The 19,064-nt window shown below is 33.3% G+C and overlaps 1 protein-coding gene across 2 annotated transcripts in view; it reads right to left on the bottom strand.

The window, feature by feature from the left end:
- LOC129980579 (homeobox protein extradenticle-like) overlaps window positions 1-19,064 on the bottom strand; it is a 287,760-nt gene that overhangs the window by 17,796 nt on the left and 250,900 nt on the right. For both annotated transcript variants that reach the window (XM_056090954.1, XM_056090955.1), the window contains exons 4-6: window positions 18,824-19,014; window positions 10,973-11,108; window positions 10,049-10,142 (exon numbers count right to left, since the gene is read on the bottom strand). In XM_056090954.1, coding sequence (XP_055946929.1) covers window positions 10,049-10,142; window positions 10,973-11,108; window positions 18,824-19,014 — 421 coding nt within the window. The remainder of the gene's footprint in view (window positions 1-10,048; window positions 10,143-10,972; window positions 11,109-18,823; window positions 19,015-19,064) is intronic.

Raw genomic sequence — 19,064 nt, 5'->3', positions numbered from 1 at the left:
ACCCGTTGCCTGACAACTAACTTCGGCGGGAATTCTTTTAAGTTGGGATGGAATGGGTTCCTCTCGTTTGGAAGATTTAGCGAAGTTCTGAGAAGTATTTTGTTTTGTTTTATTTCTTCAGCTAGGTGAAGAGAAAGCGCGATCCAAATGTATTCAGTTCTTTTATTTTAGATCCTTTGGGTAATCAGGAGTTGCCGTGCAAGAAGTTTGCCTCTGTGTGAGGCATGGAATGATTTGGAGCCTCAAATAAAAAAAAAAGAATGCAAAAAGTTTAGAATCAACTTTTGAAAAAAGTCTTGAGTATATTCCGTTGACTATTCTTTTGTGTAAAGACTATCATTATGGCCGGAAGGTGCATAACAGTACATGTCAAGAAAACGTCTGACAAGTTCTCGGACAAAGCGGACTATTATTTTTTTTTTTGCTTAGATACATTTTATAGCCTACCATCTGACGGTGACACATTTTCTGAAACTTAAATAATGATATTTCTGAAATTTAAATAAAATCAAAAACACGAAACATGATGATATGGCTTTTTTACATTTTAAAATTTAGTTTAAATATAATAAATAGTACATTTCTTTAAAAAAGAGGGATTTTTAAATCCGTTTTATACTTGACATTCTATTTAATAACACCAACCCATGATAAAGATGAACTTCAAAAGAAAAAAAATGAAGAGAATTTTTGACTTAAATTGTGATGAGACTAGATGGGAGCGATTCCCATGACATAGAATGTAAAGTGTATATCAAAATTACAAAATGGGAACTCTATTTGTCAACAAATAAAATGTAAGGAACAACAAATAAGAAAAAAAGAGATATTTAACTGAACTTCAGTTACTGCTCATTTTTAATAGATTCGTAAATTAATAATAAATGAATACATGCTATTTTTTTTTTCTTAAATGATAAGCGTTTTAAAAATATATTGGGATTTGATATAAAAAGTTCATGTAAAGATAAACTCTTTTACATTGAAATCGAATCATGTTGAGAACTTTATATCAACTTTATTCTTTATCAGGTTGCTAAAATAATTTTAAAAAACTTTATTGTTAAATTAGATTAAAAATTTTCCAATTTGAAGATAATGTAAATTGCTAATAATTTTTATGGCTGTTTCATGAGAAATTAATCTATATTTCATATAATCGAGTTCTTTAAAATATCAATACGCTCGAGTCAGAACATTTTATTAAAATTTTTTTCTTGATTTTTGTGTGTGAATGTATATAATATTAATATTATACCAGATGCTCATTTAACAAAGCTAGTAGCAAGGCATGAAAAGGGTATTCGTATATCCTAAGAGGGAGAAGAGGGATGCCGTCACCATGACAACCGCTGCCAACAATCCGGCATGCCACTCATCCCTGACCTGGCCAGCATCGGCATGCGGGGTCTTCGCCAGGGTAATCACGGGCTGGAATCTCGGACGGACGGACACGCATTCCACCGGACCGGCGACATGATGGCGACGTCACTATCCCTCCCTTCCCTTCTATTGCTGAACCCCTCTTCCCAAACCAAAATCCGCTTCGATGGAGAAATCGCATATATACATATACGCACACGTAACACCTTCGCAAGGGCTTTCCTGCTCCCCTTCCATGGCATGGATAAAAGGGGGGGGGGTCTGCGTTGAATGCAAGCGCTGTGGGTGCTAATGCTGGCCTCTTTATCGCCCCCCATGGCATGCTTTCTCGTTGTCTAGTAACAAGGGGTAATTATCTTTGACTTGTATCGGCTGCAGATGAGAGAGAATTTCGCGGTGGTAGGGTTGATAATGTTGAATTTCTCGGGCAGCAACGTTTTATTACAGCCTGGAGGAAAAGAGGGCAAGACAATGGGATGGGATTGGGGGGGGGGCAAACTAGATTCGCATCGAAATTGTCTCTATCTAATGATATCTTCACATGGCTAGAGATGATCTTGACTTTAAAGAGAAGGATGAAGAGGATTGTATTTTGAATTCTGGAAAGTGAGTGTTAGAAATATTAAATGATGGATTGCAGAAAAAAAAATATTTGTATGAATAGCAATACGCGAAACAAAGTTAAGCATTTGAATTAAATGTACATATTGATATTGATTCCAATTTGTAATATTATTAAGAGAAAATAAAATTTTGAAAGAAAGAGAGGTTTTGAAAATATGGTATACTTTTCAATCTAAAAGAATTACTTAAATTCTCTTCTTGAATATATTTTTCAGTAAGTATATAAACATTAAAAAAAAAATATCAATTTTAGTTCATTTTAACTTGCTTTGTTTCCTATTAAGTGCACAACTTATTAAATTTTTAAAAGGATGAATAATGTATGATCTTTATTTATATTAAAAACAAAATAATCAGAACTGCTTATGACGAAATTTATATGTTGGTAAGAAATTGCCAAATTATAAATAAATATCATATCTTCGTTATAGTTCATTAAAAAGATAATTCATTAAATGAAAGTTTTAAAGACCATGGAAAAATAAAGAAACAAATTTTCAAATGTTAAAAATAAAAGCTAAATAAATTTTTCCTTCAAAAGATAGCTTTAATAAAACATTTGAAGTTCAACAGTTATCAATATTCAATACTTTGAAAATATACTAAGTAATGATCGCTTCAATAATGCTAATATACATTTTTAATTAAAAACTTCCCAGTCGAAAACCGCGAATAGAAACTAACATTTCACTGCGCATCAACCACATTAGTACAATAGATGAAAGCATTCAATTCGGTGTCAAGCAATCGGAACTGAAAACAAAAGCAGGAAATTAAATGCATTTCTCAGTCATTCCATTACCATTAACCTTCATCGCGTTTGTTTTATCGCTGTTTCTGTATAATAGGGGATGCATTGGCGGTGGCTCCTGAGGCGCGAAGAAATATCGACACTCGCTTTCAGCGAAGGCAGTTGCAACCCTAAGCAGAAGCATCCGACTGACCGTGGTCCGCGGTGGTCGATAGGGCCACTAAAGGGCGCAAAACAGCCCTCGCTTCGCTGGTTCCATCAGGAAACACCATTCCTGCGCCTGCCTGTCTGGATAAGGAAGGAACATAACGCTTCCTTTATTCAGAGCAAAGAGCAGAAACGCTTTTAGCCCAGGTGAGGCTGAGAAGAACTGAATGCCCAGGATGCAGAATAGAGTCAATGGCCTGTCAGCATTAGTGGACAATTTTGCATTGCGAAGAGGGGCTCGCTGCTGCTTATGAGTTTAAGAACATCTGAATTGAAAACATAAATATTCGTTTGAAATAAAAAGTAAAGTAATTCAATTTTATTAAAGTTTTAATGATTTCCTACAAATGTGCCAATAAAAATAAAAACATAATTTGATTTCCTGCGTTGAAATTAGCACTCCAATTTAGAGTTAAACGATGACTATTGAAATATATTTAATGATTGATATTTTAAGTGATGATAAAATGATATTTTTAGTAATACCCGTACAATATCGTAATTGCTGGGCTAGGTATGCATAACGAACCATGTGTTAGTTGGTTATGCTATTAATATGTACGGAAAGAATAGTAATCTGCACTTCTTATTCGACTTAATGCGTAATAAAACGCAAGCGTAAAGAGCAACTCACTCATTTCATCCAGAATATCAATCTATATCAGCTCTAATCATATTAAATAGATTGAAAATTAATTAATTGTTTGTCTAAACTACAAGTGGTGTCCTTATCAAGATGTCAAGATGATAACTTAATACAGGAAAACAATTTAATAAGATCTCAAAAAGGCAGTCACAACACGAAGTGATCTTCAGCAAAAATTCACATTTAAAAGACACTACTCGACACCAACAAATATAGACACAATGAAAATATATCGAAAGCTAATTCTTCATAAATTTTAATTTTACTGTTTGAAAAATTAATGAAATAATTTTGAAATATGACAAGTTCCCGATATTGAATGACAGATCAACAAGCTGAAGTTCATTTATTCATTGCAACCATTTTCCATTCATAAGAAGACTGGTTAAAACATGCCCTTTTGATGAAAATAGCTTCACACACTTGGATAGCAGAGTACAAATTCCCGGCTTAGATCTCATTTAACTCATAAATACGATAATGTTGAATCACATCGAATTTTCCAGAAAAAAAAAAGTAAAGAATGAAAAGGAGGATTTGTAGCGTTAAATTACATAGGAATTCCGAAAAAGTGTTTGAAGCACAAAAACAGCAGAAAAGTAAAAGAGAATTAACGAAAGCATTAGTTTTCTTCTTTTCGCCAGACTATTTGGAGTTTGAGACGAAATCAACTCGAAATTAAATTCGAAAGAAACTTAAGATTTAATTAGCATCGTCGTCCTAAGTACTTTCAGTAGGTGAATGGAAAGGCTCACTTAAAACGGCACTTAAATTGCACTCCACCTAGACATTATACGACACAATTTACGTCGTCAAAATCACTGAGAGGTGGAACGTCGAAAACATTTTTTCCCCCTGTAGCAGCTCATCGTCTTCCCCGTGCACCAATTAAAATTGGAGAGCTTTTTAACGAGGAATGCAGAACTCGAGCGCATTTTACGCGCGCTGATAAAAAGAGCCAGCCGGAAAGAAAGAAAAACCTTAACAATAACTTTTCTAATAAAAGCAAAAGCTGTTCTCTAAGAGGCTAAGAGATTAAATATACGAATAAGGAAACTGGAAGCGATCTTAAAGGAGAGAAGGGTGAAAAAATAATCAGAAAATCCTAACAAGGTGTAATTAAAGAGATATCACCAGAGAGGCCGAGTCGAAAACACGTAGTATTAATAATTGGTGTCGAAGTGCAAGAGAGAGAGAGCCTCGAATAGTTGCCGTCTCCATGGCAGAGTCACGTAGCCTCCCTCTTTCCACTCCACAGTAAGCGGAGAAGGGGGTTCGCAAATTGGATACTAGCACCTAGTTTTAGGGATAGTGAGGTCGCTGGGAAACATTTGCGGGTCGCCGTCAAATTGCGAAAGGTGATTTCTTTCCGCACCGGCAGTTATGAATTCGAGATTTTAAAGTATCACTCGACACGTATTCGCAGAGTGGAAAGGGGATGGATTCGTCAATTAACTGCCGAAGAGATTAAAGCACTCTCCAAGGACACTGCAAGCAGGTGGTGTTCTCAAATTAATAAGGAAAGTTGGGTTACATGACCTCTAGAACGTAGAGGAAACTTTAAAAAAATTCTTAACGAATAAACAGATCAGATAATGATGCATAGTTATTGATAATAAGTTAAATTATTTTTATACTGTTTTAGATTTGTTCTATACATTAGTAAAATTCATTATTTCCAATTATTTAGCATAATATTGAAATATAACTAGATGATATTAGGTGCCCTCATCAACAATCGAAATCAACAGCACTTTGCTTATACAGAAGGCCAACTAAATAAATATATAAAAATCAGTCAAATAACTTCAAATATTTGATTTAATTTGTCTTTGAAATTCGAAATTTAGAGGTGAAGCAAGTTTAATCAATCAATATGGTGAAGTTAAAAAAAAAAAAAATGTAACGATCATCTGAAAAAATTATTTGTTTGAGAGATGAAAAATAATCCAAGAAAAACTGATATATCTATTCTGAACTGATATATCTATTCAATTTTTAAAAAAATTAAGATTTAATTTGTATTAAAAAAAGTGAGACCTGAAAAAAAAATATCCATTTTCACAAGGAAGAGGCAACTCGAAATCTCAATGAAAGGAAACAATCTCGGATAGGAAGCGCCTATTCAGGAGGTACTTAATAGCAATTTTCGACCTTCTTTGTTTAAAAACAATAAATCCTTTACCTAAATACTTATAAATCTTCCAGCCATAGCATGCAAGTGAAGGTGGTGGCACGCAAGAAAAAAATGAGAGACACGGGGATGGCAAGCGAATTCTTGGCCTTCCCATAAGGCCGGCCGGATACAGGGCAAGATAATAGGGCGGCAGCAAAGAAAAAGGGACGAGGTGGCGAAAAAGATTTTGCTGATCCGCCTGGAAAGCGGAAGATGGGCACGGAGGAAAATAAGTTTGGGAAAAGGAAGGAAATAGTGGGCGCTATGGAGAAGAACGGAAACATTCCAGGCCCTTCCAAGCGAGCCTGAAGATGAGAACCTATGGGAGGAGAGTTAGCCAGTTTCCTGGATTTCTTCCTAGTTAGGGACCGGCTTTTCCTGATAATAACGTCTGACTTGTGGTTCCTCCTATAAACATCGCTTTAGAAAAAGGAAATAACGAGCGCGGTTTTTTTTTCCCTTCTTTTTTTTTCTCTCTCCTTTTCGTTCCTTCTTATAACCGAAAGGAAGGATGGATGGTTATATATTTTCCTGGCACTAGGAAACATTAGAGATAACCCGGGCAACAGGACATTAAAAAAAGGAAAATTTTCTATAAACTAAAATAGTAAATCAGTAAGTTAAAAAAAATCATATCTCAGTTCAGAAAACTAAATAGAAAGGGTTATGTTTCAGTTTCCGGCAAAATGATACATAAAGCGGATTGATTAAAAAAAATCGTTGATAATAAAAATAAATGGAATTAGATAAAATAGTGACAACTTCAGAACTTTTTCATTAAAAGATATCAAAGACACAAAAAGAATTTCAAAGTTTCATGAAAAACAAACGTAATGCCAAAATAAGCTTTTATTAAAAAAAAAAAAATGATACAGTGAATATCTAGAATAAATAAGATACAGAATGCACTATCAAAGCGAAAAAAAAAATTATATTAGCACACTATTTTAGTAAAAGTATTTGTTCACAGAAATTTAATTCACGCAAAGATTAAATAATACTAATTTTTATATTTTGCTGAATTTGGAATTTCCTTATTAAATTTATTTAATCTTTAAATGTTAACAACAAAATAAAAAAATGAAGTGCGAAAAATTTATCGACCCATTGCAAGCTCCCAACTGCGCAAACTTTAATTATCCGTGTAGCAAAAATACGCATTAGCTAATCTTTGTCAAACAAAAACATTTAACCTTTTTAATAAATTCCGTTGAGTAAACAAGAATTAAAAGAAGTAACTAACAAACACACACACATAGAGTGAGCAACTTCATTTGCTAATAATATTTCCGAGAATCAACGACAACTCTACCTCTTCACCCTCATGCAGTCGACAATAATCCCTCTTGCTACCATCCTACTAAACGATCCTTTCAGCTTGAAACAAATCAAAAGATCTTTCTTTTAAAAAGTCCTCAGTGGAAGATTGACACGACTAATTATCTCCACCGAAAAGTTTACCCAAAGCAAGGATCCTCAATTCCGAGCCTTTTCAAGAAGGACGGGGGAAAAAAAAGAAAGAAAAGGGCTGGCAGTACAAATCCACAGGAGGAAGCCAATCTCGCCAACATCAAACCACGCCTGGTGGAACAAACAGAGTAGAGGCCTGATATTTTTCCCGTGGCAAAAAAAAAAAAGGAAGGAGGAGCAGAAAATCGGGAAAAGCTGGAGCCGTAAGATAGACAGCAAACAAAACAATATAAACGCCCTCTTTCCACCAAAAGAAGAAAAGCCAATAAAAGCAGCACCCTGGAAGAAAGCAATAGCCATCAGCAGCTATGCACACACAAGACGCACTTCGGCGTCTGCTTGCACAAACATTTGTCCAGGCACCGAGGATACCTACAAACTCAAACAATTCTTCAGTTTTCTTTCTTTGCCTCTTTTCTGCAGGCGTCCTCGGGGCACAAACCACGAGTGGTTCGTCGCACTTGTGGTGGGTGAGAAAAAACGTTTGATTTTTAACGGGTGTAGGAGTTTCAGATTATCTTGGGAACTGAATTGGGGAGACATGTGGGAGGATCTCTTGCAAGTTGGAGGAAGGAGGGAGAAAGAGAATCTTTGATAATTCTGTTCAGAAAGAAAATTATTAGCGGCATTACACAATCGTGTCTGTGCTTAATAATGAAGGAATGAGAATAAGTGAACGCGTTTAAAAAGATTCTACTTGCGTATGAACATCGAAATGAGTTTAAAATCAACTCAAACAACTAATGTTTGTTGCGTTTTAAAGTATCTAAGAATCCCTAATTAAAAATATTTATTTATTCTTCCCCCAATGAATGAGATATTGTACTTTAAGCAGGGACTCAAAGAACTCTACAAGAAAATTATTATGAGAATTATTATGTTTGATTTAGCACTGCAATAAAGTTATTTTCTGCAAATTACAGTATTTTATCATTTAAATTTATTCAGAAAAAAAAATAATTGAAACTTACTTTAAAGTCTTAAATTCTCTTAGCTTATTATTAACAAATGTTGAAATCTTTGGAAGCCAAGAGAAGAAGCATAAAATTTATACTACACAACTATATTAATTTATAAAAATAGAGTATTTATTTGAAAATTTCCTCTACAGCTATTTAAGTTAAAATGAAAATATATTTGTGATGATTATGCGCATATCTGCCTGCATATTTAATTTAAACATGAAAATCATTAGAAGCAGAAATAAAATAAAACTTACGGAGTTTTTAGTTTTTCAACAGATTTATTAATTACTTGACGAGGACAGTAATAATTCATGATTATACGAAATGGAAGACATCATAATCCCAATTTTATTTCATTTTAGTATTTCTTCCTAAGATTTCAATGGCATCATGGATAACGTGGGAATCTTAAACATTACCGTAATAATGAATTTAAGCCCATCCGATATATACATCCCAAATACATTTCTCATCTTTCGCACTCACACAAACTTCCCGGCGCATAACTCTGTCCCCATAAAAAAAAACGACGCGCATAAATAGAGCGGAGCCCTACTCTTGGCGAAAAGACAGTGTCAGCTAATTCAAACAAAAGGCGAATATTTACTGGAGTGAGGAGGTGCGAGAAAGAAGCTTCTGCAAAAGAAGAAACGGAAAAATCCTCCGCCTTATTATCAGAAATCCGAATGGAAGTCGGAGAAAAGCCCCATTTAACTGTCCCATAAAGCAGGACCCCCGAATGTAAATGCGGCGGGGGGCCCCTTCGCCCCTTATCGCGAGCGAGCGAGGCAGAGAGAGCGAGCGTGCCGCCGAAAAGCAATGGGCACCCGGGGACAGTTTGGGCTGTTTGCCCGTCGAACAGACGTTGGGCCGAGATAAGCGGCTACGGGATGGAGAGGGCTAATCTGGGTCTCTCCCCCTTTCCATCCCTTTATCAGGGCCGAGCAGACACGGTCCGGGGCCACCATCCCCGTGTTGCCGTGGAGACCGGGTGATTAGTGTTGGGGATGGGGCTTGCCTTCGAAAGAGGAAGAGTTCGGATCTGTTTCTCGTTCTATTTCTTGCCATGGTAGGTTGGTATCAAACGATTTATTCTTCATTATTTATTTCTGCTATCCTACTCGACTGGACTTCGAATTTCCACTTTGATATCAGGCAACAATTTTAAATGAATCTTAGTAATTAATTGCATCATTTTGGATTATGATTAAAGTGTTAAAATAACAAGCATCAAACATTAAGTGAAAAGTTTTAAAAACGTGATATATAATCTAAAATCAGTTTTGAAATCTCTGATATTTATTTAAAAAATTGACGAATCGGTATTTGAAATAAAATTCACAATGGTTAAATAAACCGTGTTTCTTTCTTTTCGTTACATTCTGCTCATAATAAAAATATTTATCAAAAATGATTCATTTGAAGAAGAAATAATAAATAATTTTGATGTAAAGACTTTAAAAAATATCGCTGTGTAAGCCAGAGATTTTAATAAATTTATTTCCGAATTTAATAAAAAAAAATAAGGAATATTAAATGTTAATTGAAAAATAAAAATCGCAATTTAAATATTAGCAACCGAATAAAAATGAAGCATTCTCGGTACAGGAAAATAAAATACGAAAAAATTAAAGGTTAATTATATTATTATCTGCAACTGATAAAGGTATGTTTCATAATGCAAAATAAATAAATAAAAAAAAATTTAAAAAAAGAGGGAAAAAGCAGGACTTGGTATTTAAAAACTTGGAAGTATTCAGAAGGTTTATGATACGACGGATTTTACATAAATTATTTCAAAAAATTTTCAAAATTGTTAAACTAACCTGCTTTTTTAGCAGCATACAGGTTGGCTTCTTCTTGAGCTTTACCGATATTTTTCTTGTACCTTATCCTTTTATTACCGAACCAATTTGACACCTAAAGAGAAAAGGGAAAAATTAGTTAGAAACGTTCCAATCCTCAAAACGGGGGGGGGGGGAATTAAAGTTATAAAATTGCCGCAATCACTAGCAACTAAATTATCAAAGCTTTTTCTTGAAACCTAATGTTTATTCCAAATTTTAAAATACTTCAAAAGTTGCACCCTACATTATATCGACATTTTTTGAAACATTGAGTTTTTATAAGAATTTCCCACGGGAATTTCAAGAAGGAATGAAGAAATTACAGAAGACAAATATTTATTGTTGAAGAATCACATTCTGCGACACTTTCTTCAAAAATGGTATTTCTCTAGAAAGAAATTAATTATAAAACATTATCACTATACATGTAAAGACTAACATATAAATCTTACTTCATAAATCGATTTTTAGAAAATTCCGCTATTTTTGAAATATTCGTTCAAATATGAAATGCTATATATACATTAACAATCTGTAATTGGAAAGTTACAGCATTTTAATAATTGTAGATAAGCAAACGGGATTTATTGCATTGTATCATATTTTCAATAACCTGAAACAGATACTCTTACTTTGTGGATATATATGATCAAAGAAACATATTGAATTCTTGCCATTACAAATACTAATTTATTGCATGAAATTGAAATTTGATTCAAAGTATTTCTTTTATTAGATTTTAAACATCCTCTATTAACACATGAGGTCCGATTTTAGAGAAAACAAACAATAAAAATGGGCTTCTGTCAAAATAACAAATTTGCAATATATCTACATTCATTAACACCAACATAAAGAAGGAGTATAAAAGATAGGAAACTTAATTTTAATAAAAAAAATTACCTGAGATACTGTAATGCCACACTTCCTGGCCAACTCTTCTTTTGCTTCTTCACTAGGATAAGGATTGCTGAGGTGGGAATAAAAGTATTCGTTGAGGATTTCTGTCGCCTGTTTGCTGAAATTCCGCCTTTTTCTCCTAGAAATAGATTTAGAATTAGAATTCACCAGACTATTGAATTTAGATTTAGAATTCACCAGGCAATTTTTTAAACTTTAAATCCAAAATCTGTATACGACAATCAAACAGAAATTTCTATAATATCAGAAAACCTTTTACGCATAATAGATTTTTCAACTTAACTCATAATTTATATTAACAGGAAAATACTTAATAAGGCTTGTTATTTTAAAAGCCAAAATTTGGCATCACAGCAGAATAATTTTGGGTAAGTTTAAATACAGTTCAATTTTGATTTATAAAACCTTCCTTCGACATATAATTCATAATTAACAGAACAAGAAGGACTTAAAGAAAAAATTAACCTGTCGGTACGCATTTAACATGTATGTAATAAAGCTTGCTGTTTAAACCCCATTATTTGTAATGCATTTTTTAAATAAAAACTTTAACAAAAAAGTTGCAGCAATCCAAGACCAGTCCAAATAATACAGTGTATGAATCCATGAAACGTTCTCTATTCTATCATTTTACTTTTTAAGCCTAATTTTTAAGTTGTTTACAAACACGCCTTACAAGTACAAGGTAATAAGATCACAAATACAAAAGACATACAACCATGATAGAAAAGAATGAAATAGAATTCCCAAATAGCACCATCGAAATGGTGAAAAATTTTTCGCAATCGCATTAAAAAAAGGAATATAAAGGAATCGCAGCAGCAGCCCTTTACAATCCCGTTTTCATACAAGAAAAAAAAAAAAAAAGGATAAGAACTTATAATAATATTTGATGAATTTTTTTATACATATTGATTTAAAGAGTCAACGACTATCATCTTTGGATTCTTGTAAATTATTTAATAAAGACAGTTCTTTGGAATATGAAGTTTATTTAAAAAGCAACAATTCATTTATTCACAAAGTATTTCTATACCTAGAGATGAAAGAAATGGATTCTTTTTTTTTAATAATTTAATAGTGACTTAATTCAAAACTATTTGAACAAGAAGCGCTTGCGAAATAAATTAGCTTGTAAAATATACGTGCAATTTGAATGTAATTAAGCTTTAAGTAGATGCATTTATTTATTTTTAAAGTATTTCCTTTAACCCTGTACCTCGAAGAAAAGCCATTTCCACTCAATGAGCATGTGCCAATGTTCCACAAAAAGCTATCCGCATTGCTATTTAAACTAGGCTTCCAAATACTATCACAAGCACTGGAATGGTAAAATTTATTTCACAACCAAGCGTTGGAAAGGGGGGGGGGATGAACAGGAATCACAGAAATGGCCATTTTACCACCTCGTTCCGAATAGGACAAGACTCCTGTTTTCCCAAGAGACAGGAAAAAAGGGGAAAAAAACGAAATAATAATAAAAAATTAAACTGAATAAAAGAGATAAAAAAAAAGAAAGAAAAGGACACAAAGCAAATAAGAAGAGGAAGGAAAAAAAAAGAAAGAAAGAAAAGTAAAGGCGGGGGTTTAGCAGTGTAACGAGCCGGCGAACAACCGGTCGAAAAAAACCATTTACATTGCCCGCTAATTCTCCACTTCCCCATTAAACCTCGAGCAAAACAATTTCCACGCTTGGTTTAAAGAAAGAAGGTAGAAGAAAACAAGAAGGAGAAGAAAAGAAAAGGAGGAGGAAAAAATTAAAAGGAGAAAAGGAGTATAAACACCTAATGCCGATTCGCGAGCCGTGAGAGGTAATAGATTCAAAGAAAACGGAGAACGCCGAGTATTTTCATTAAAGGGAAGACTCCAGCCCTAATCCTTTCGCTTCAACCTGTATCGGGGGACGGTATATATACATACTTTGACGATGGAACACAGGTAATGCTTTACTATGAATGGAATTTTAAGTCGTATAGAAAAGTGTCGATTCCATAAAGTGCGATGCAATTCATGCAACGCCTAAACGGAAAATTTAACAACAGATGTACATGTGTGCCTTAATCTCTCATTCGGATGTTTCTTCTAAATGGATTTCGTTTTTAAGCGAATTCGTCTTTTGAACTTTACAGAGTTAATCCATCAGAGACTGCGACCGACCTTTTTACTGAAGCACGAACGGATATGTTTTTGGAAAACGTTTGACTCGAATAAAAAGAGTAATTTAATTTGATTATACTCAGAAAACGCATTATATGCCTCTGAATACGATAAACTGGCATAAAAGGTACAAGAAGAATGAAAAAAAAAAAAAAAAAAAATTCATTTTTAAATAGCAGTCGAAATGTAATTCAATAAAAGTTATAAAAATATCAATAATGCGCTTATCTAAAATTTTCTTGGTAATTGCAAAATTAACAGCAACGGAATATAATTTTTTTTTTTGGCGAAATATTGCTTATTCATAATGGATTGAATTATTTAGCAAAGAAATGATAAATTATATGCTTAAATAAATAAAATCTCCAAAAATGGAACGCATAAAATACTTTCATTTCTCTATTGCACTTCACTAAAAAAATCAGTGAAACATTGAAATAATTTTGTGGTCTTGTTCGTGTAGTGCTTCGCAATGACTAAGAAATTTAATAAACACTTGAAAATTTAAGATTAGGTTCTTACGCATAAAAAAATTCCCTTTTGCTTTTTACTTTGCGTATTTACAGCGATTGCATAGAAAACTCTTTTACAAACACAGTGCATTACAATGTGAAACTAATGAAACACAGTTGTACGCATACTAAGAAAACAATGGACTCGAAAGCGTAAAAGTAACAGAAAATTAACTTTTTTTAATGATTATCACTGAACCAATAAACAAGCCCTTTGTTTGTTTCATTTTTAGAACAATATTATTAATGATTTTTAAAATATATAGGAATCGTATCCATGCAAATGCAAACCTTTAGCAAATGGAACAGACATCCAATATAAAATTAAAATTTTCAAACAAGTGACAATTGTAAGCACTGCAATGCATTTATGGAAGAACTAAAATGATTAATAAATTAGTGTAAATGTGTACATTTATATATTATAATGTGTATATTATAGCGTTAAATAAAACGTTAATTTGCATCAAAAATGAAACTTCTTAAAATTCAGAAAGATAAAGTTACAGAAGTTTGTTTATAAATGAATTATTAGACAGAATTATACAAACAAATTAATTAATTGAAAACCCAAAATTTATAAAACATTTTCAAATTAAAATCTTTATTTTTCAATGACGAGAAAGACGATTAAATGCGACTGACAACGATAAAGAACAAGCAGTTTCACCTACATAAGTAAATCTCACTTTAAAACTTTAAAATGCTTTTTTCACTTTAAAAACCTATTTTAAAATGCTTTAAAGAATATTTTCTAAGTCACAAAATTTTATTTTGAAGCGAGACGTTGAAAATATACACATTCACATAAAAATATTATTTTTAGGGAAAACAAACATAAAAGAAAGAAAAAAAAAAAAAAAAACTTATACCAAACTCCTAAAAAGAGGCCTTTGAAACTACTGCAATCAAATAAAATCTAAGCTTCTTAAGAAACGAATTAAACCTAATAGTTAGGAAAAACGGTGTTAAAAATCAGCAATTCATCCAGAAACAAGCATAAAAAAAAATCTTTCCCTTAAGTCGAAATTTCTTGTACAATCGCCAGTACACATAAATATATTTTATATTCTACTAGTTGGCCTTTTTAGCATCTTATTTCTAACAAAATTCCTTCCACACCAATAAGGATAGCGGATTAAAATTTCGAGCTCACCCCCCTGCTGGCTCCGCTCCTCCACCCTTCTCCTGGATATATACACCTTATACTCGTTAGCAAAATAATTGACTGAATCGAGCGAGCGACATGTAAGGGGGCGCCGAAGTAGCATTTAATGCAGCTCTGGCTATTTAATCCTTTCTCGGGTAGTGGAAATTATTTCCCACTTGCGTTCGGGTGTGCATTAGTTGCAGCAGCAGCAGCAGTTTGAAAAGGCAAGCCATGAAAATAAAAATAGGTGGAAAAACCGCTCCTTTTTATTATTATTATTTTTTTCCGGGGAGAAAGCAAGGCGGTGGAAAATGTTTACGCGTTTTTGACGCAAGCACAAGCGGGCTTAAGGCAGCATAGATTTAATTTGGCTCATAAAATAAATTTCTTTTTAAAAAGGAGAGGAAAATTTTTAAGGTGATTTTCCGAGTGAAATCCCCACCTCCGTTGGCTCTTTTCTCCTATTCCCATAGAGGTAATTTTTGCAGGCAGGCGAGGTTTCGAGTTTTAATTGGAAGCAATCAGGGAAATTTATTGCGGGAAATTTCATACGTTTTAATTTACACCGAACCAACTTCGAGGAAGCAAGGGGAAAAAAAAATGAAAATAAAAATCCAAGAGAGACTTCACTTCTCTAAAAATAAAACTGCACAGTCTCAGCAGAGAAGGCAAAACCGTGAGCGCTTATGTTTTACGGGCGAATACATAAGAGGGTCTCGGATTTAACTTGTAATAAGTGATACCGGCTACAAATGTGCGCTCGGCCTCGTTAAAACTTTACAAGTCGCGGATGCATTTATCTTTCTTAATTGGAAGGATTTTATTAAAACAAGAAAGCTGGCTTGCTTTGACTCGGCGGTGAGGTAGATACAATTTGCAATGATTTATGTCAGAAATCGCTGGAGCCCTCTCGAATAAAAGGTTAGGGTGTGGAATTAGGAGGGAGGGGGAAAAAATGAGAAAATGCAGATTACCTCTGACACGCTCCGACGAGGATGAATTTCTATTACAGTCAGAGAGAGAGAGACCGGCTTATTTCTTTGCACCTACTTAAACTCTGAGCGAATACGGGCCTTATTCAATAAAGATACGCTTCTAAACGGCGTTAAAAATTCAAGAGACGAATAAATTTAATGATGCGGAGAAACTGATGGAACGTTCGCACAAAAAAAAGGGGATGGTATAGAAAGGGAGTGGGAGTAGGGGGAAAAAAGTGTATTCGCTTTGCTTTTGAATTTTAAAATATTTTGAAGAGGTGTTTTAAACATAATTATTTAGAAGCGTGTCTAGCGTAGTAAGGACAATCTGAAAATTACACAAGGTTTGCGAGACACTTTTAATTTAGAGAAGACATTAAAATGAATATTTTTATAACCTAAAACTTGAATCGCAGGACGCTAAGACTGCTAGTGAGGAATATGTCGGAATTTTTGATAGAAATCTGAAGCTCAGAGCATTGAAATTTTTAACAACTTGTTTTTAAATTTAGTACACTTACTTAAGTTGCTGTTATTCAAAATTGTTTTTTTTTTCCATAAATTATTCTTATTCTGAAAGAGGAGTTGAATAATAAATTCCCTTATAAATAAAGATAAAATGTCAATCATTCATAATTGTGACGAATGGCATGATAATGAAAAGAGAAAAGCTATATAAAATTATCAAGAATACGTTCCAGCACAAATTTGTTTTCATGAAGATATCTAGCATATTCATTATAACTGTTTTTATTATAATTGTCAATAAAAATTTGAAAATGAATTGCTGACACAAAAACAATGTATATATAACATATACATTACCAAGGCTTTAAATTTATAAAATATTTAAAAAAAAAAAATGACGATTAATCCTTATAATTTAAACCAAATAATTTTGGCTCAATATAAAGAAAGAGAAGAGAGCACCATCACGAAATTCCTTGCAGATTAAACTTATATAAGACAATTATATATTACAGGGTTTTTTTTTTTTTTTTTTTTTTTTTTGCGAATTTATGAATAATAAATTGTAATTCTCTAATGCAATTTAAAATATTCAACAAAAAGTAGCTAACTGAAAAAAAAAAAATATATATAAGTAAAAAAAAAAAAAAACTATTCAGGAAAATAAAATTGATGTGAATATATATCTGTCTTAACCCTATCAAATTAAATTTTTAATGGAAAATTAAAGAATGAGTTATTTTTGCTTGATTACGCCTCTTACATTTTATATCGGAAGTATATTGCCAAGAAATAAAAAGAACTTTAATTTCTAATTTACTTAGAATAACTTCTATTGAAAGCAAAAATAAACATATGCGTATAACGGCTATAACAAAAGCAAATTTGTAATTAAAGAAGAAGTGAAGTGACTTTAAAAAAGATAACAGTTATTAAAACGTGTGCAAAAAAAAATGTATTTTTGTAAAGAAAGGTTAAAAGTTTAACCCATTACACATCAGTACGCAATTGAAAACTTCAAAATAAGACATATAAATTTCTTAAAAAGCCCATAAAACTTCTCATATTTGTATGTATATATTGTAATGGAGCTGCAGAAAGGCAGTAGCTTCGGTTAAAGGGAACAAAAGCTAATAAACGGCAGTAAGCATCCCTTCCATCCCCAAGTGATGCGGAAGATGAAGATCAGGGGAGCGTGGACGCCGGGGGATGAGGAAGAGTTATGGGAGTAGCCCACGGTCCAGGGAGTGCGGGACCCATTACACGCCCATATGGGTCCGGCGTAGCTTAATTCTTCCGCGTCAGGCATCCCGGAATGACGCAATTGAAGGTCCGGGAACCTTAATCCTCAGTGACCGGACTTTATTCTGCTTGTCATGCGTACGTCATGAACGGATCTGTCATCGTGTAGCCTTTTCCTTCGGTCTGTTTTGGCTTTTTTTCCCCTCTATTCTTCTTTCCGATCGCTATCTGGTCCGGAGGGAAGTTTTAGTTAAATGTTTAGGAAAAAAGGTCAAATAATGCTGACTTTGTTGTGAAGGAGGATATGGGCCATGCGAGGTTTTCGTGGATATAAGCGTTCCGTTCCGGTTTTCGGTTCCCGCTATAAAGCTGCCTTCTTTGCCAGTAAACAATCTTTCCTCTTTCCTAGCCTCCGTCTTATTTCCACCGAATGACGAATGGGAAAAATTGTGAATGGTAAAACATGAAGAAAGGAATTTAAAATGAAAAGCATTTGTTTTAAAATATACTTCATATTGCTAGCTTAATAAATGGAGGTATTAACTATAACTGAAGTTTCAACTGAATTAACTTTTATTTGGTATAGAATTCACTTATATATAAATGTTCAATTTTTGGTAACTTTTATTTCAATATGTTAACTTGTATTTTTTTTATTGAGCTATCTTTAGAATAATTGATATATGTAGATCATTAGTAATATGGAGACCGCTTATGAGCTTACAAATATATATAAGAATAGAGTTGTACAGTAATAAATGCCTAGGAAGTAGAGGCCGACAATCTTTGATGAAAAAACGTTTCTATGCACAGCCTACGCAGCTTATAGGCAGTTTCGAAGGAAGTCGTTTTATACTTGCGTTGAGAACTGGATATTTTGTTCAGCTAAGCTTCATTACTCATTACATGGCATAGCAGAGATCTTTCTCGTCATAACTCAAAATGCAAGCATCACAAGAGAAATTAAAATGTGAAAGTTTAACAACGATCTCAGATAGCCAGACTTTAATTGCAGCCGATACTGACGATACTTCCTGGAGTCTTGACTTCATAAAATCAAAATGCATTTTGTTAGAGTTAATACTAATTTATTTCATTTTGGGTTGTGTGCAATTGGTTAAGTAAGTAATTGGAACTCGACTTAAATATTCCACAATAATAATAATAAATTAAATTTTTCTATCTGATTTAATAGATCTAAAAGCTCAAATCTTACTTGTCTTCATAATATTTCACCTAATCAGAATTTAAGCTTTACAGAAAGACAATAATGAATTTTGCTCGCAATGTAAAGGAAATTTTTAAAAAAATGAATATCGCAACTCACCTGGCGTCTAGAAACCTGGACCTGAGGATCATGACTGCTTCACAGGTGCTTTGTTTCAACTGGACTTGGATGGAGTTGAATTTCTTGTGAATGATCTGCACCATTCGCTCGATTTCTTTCGGCGTAATCGGCCTCGTACGGCTTTGTTCACGTAGCAAGTTCATCACGTGTGTCGTGAACTCGTTACATGCCTGTGAACAAAAAGAACCAGGATTTATAATTACTTTAAAGACGTTTGACA

This window comes from Argiope bruennichi, chromosome 8 (genome assembly GCF_947563725.1).
Source record: "Argiope bruennichi chromosome 8, qqArgBrue1.1, whole genome shotgun sequence".
NCBI lineage: Eukaryota > Metazoa > Arthropoda > Arachnida > Araneae > Araneidae > Argiope > Argiope bruennichi.
This window is presented reverse-complemented; position numbering and strand designations above follow the sequence as displayed.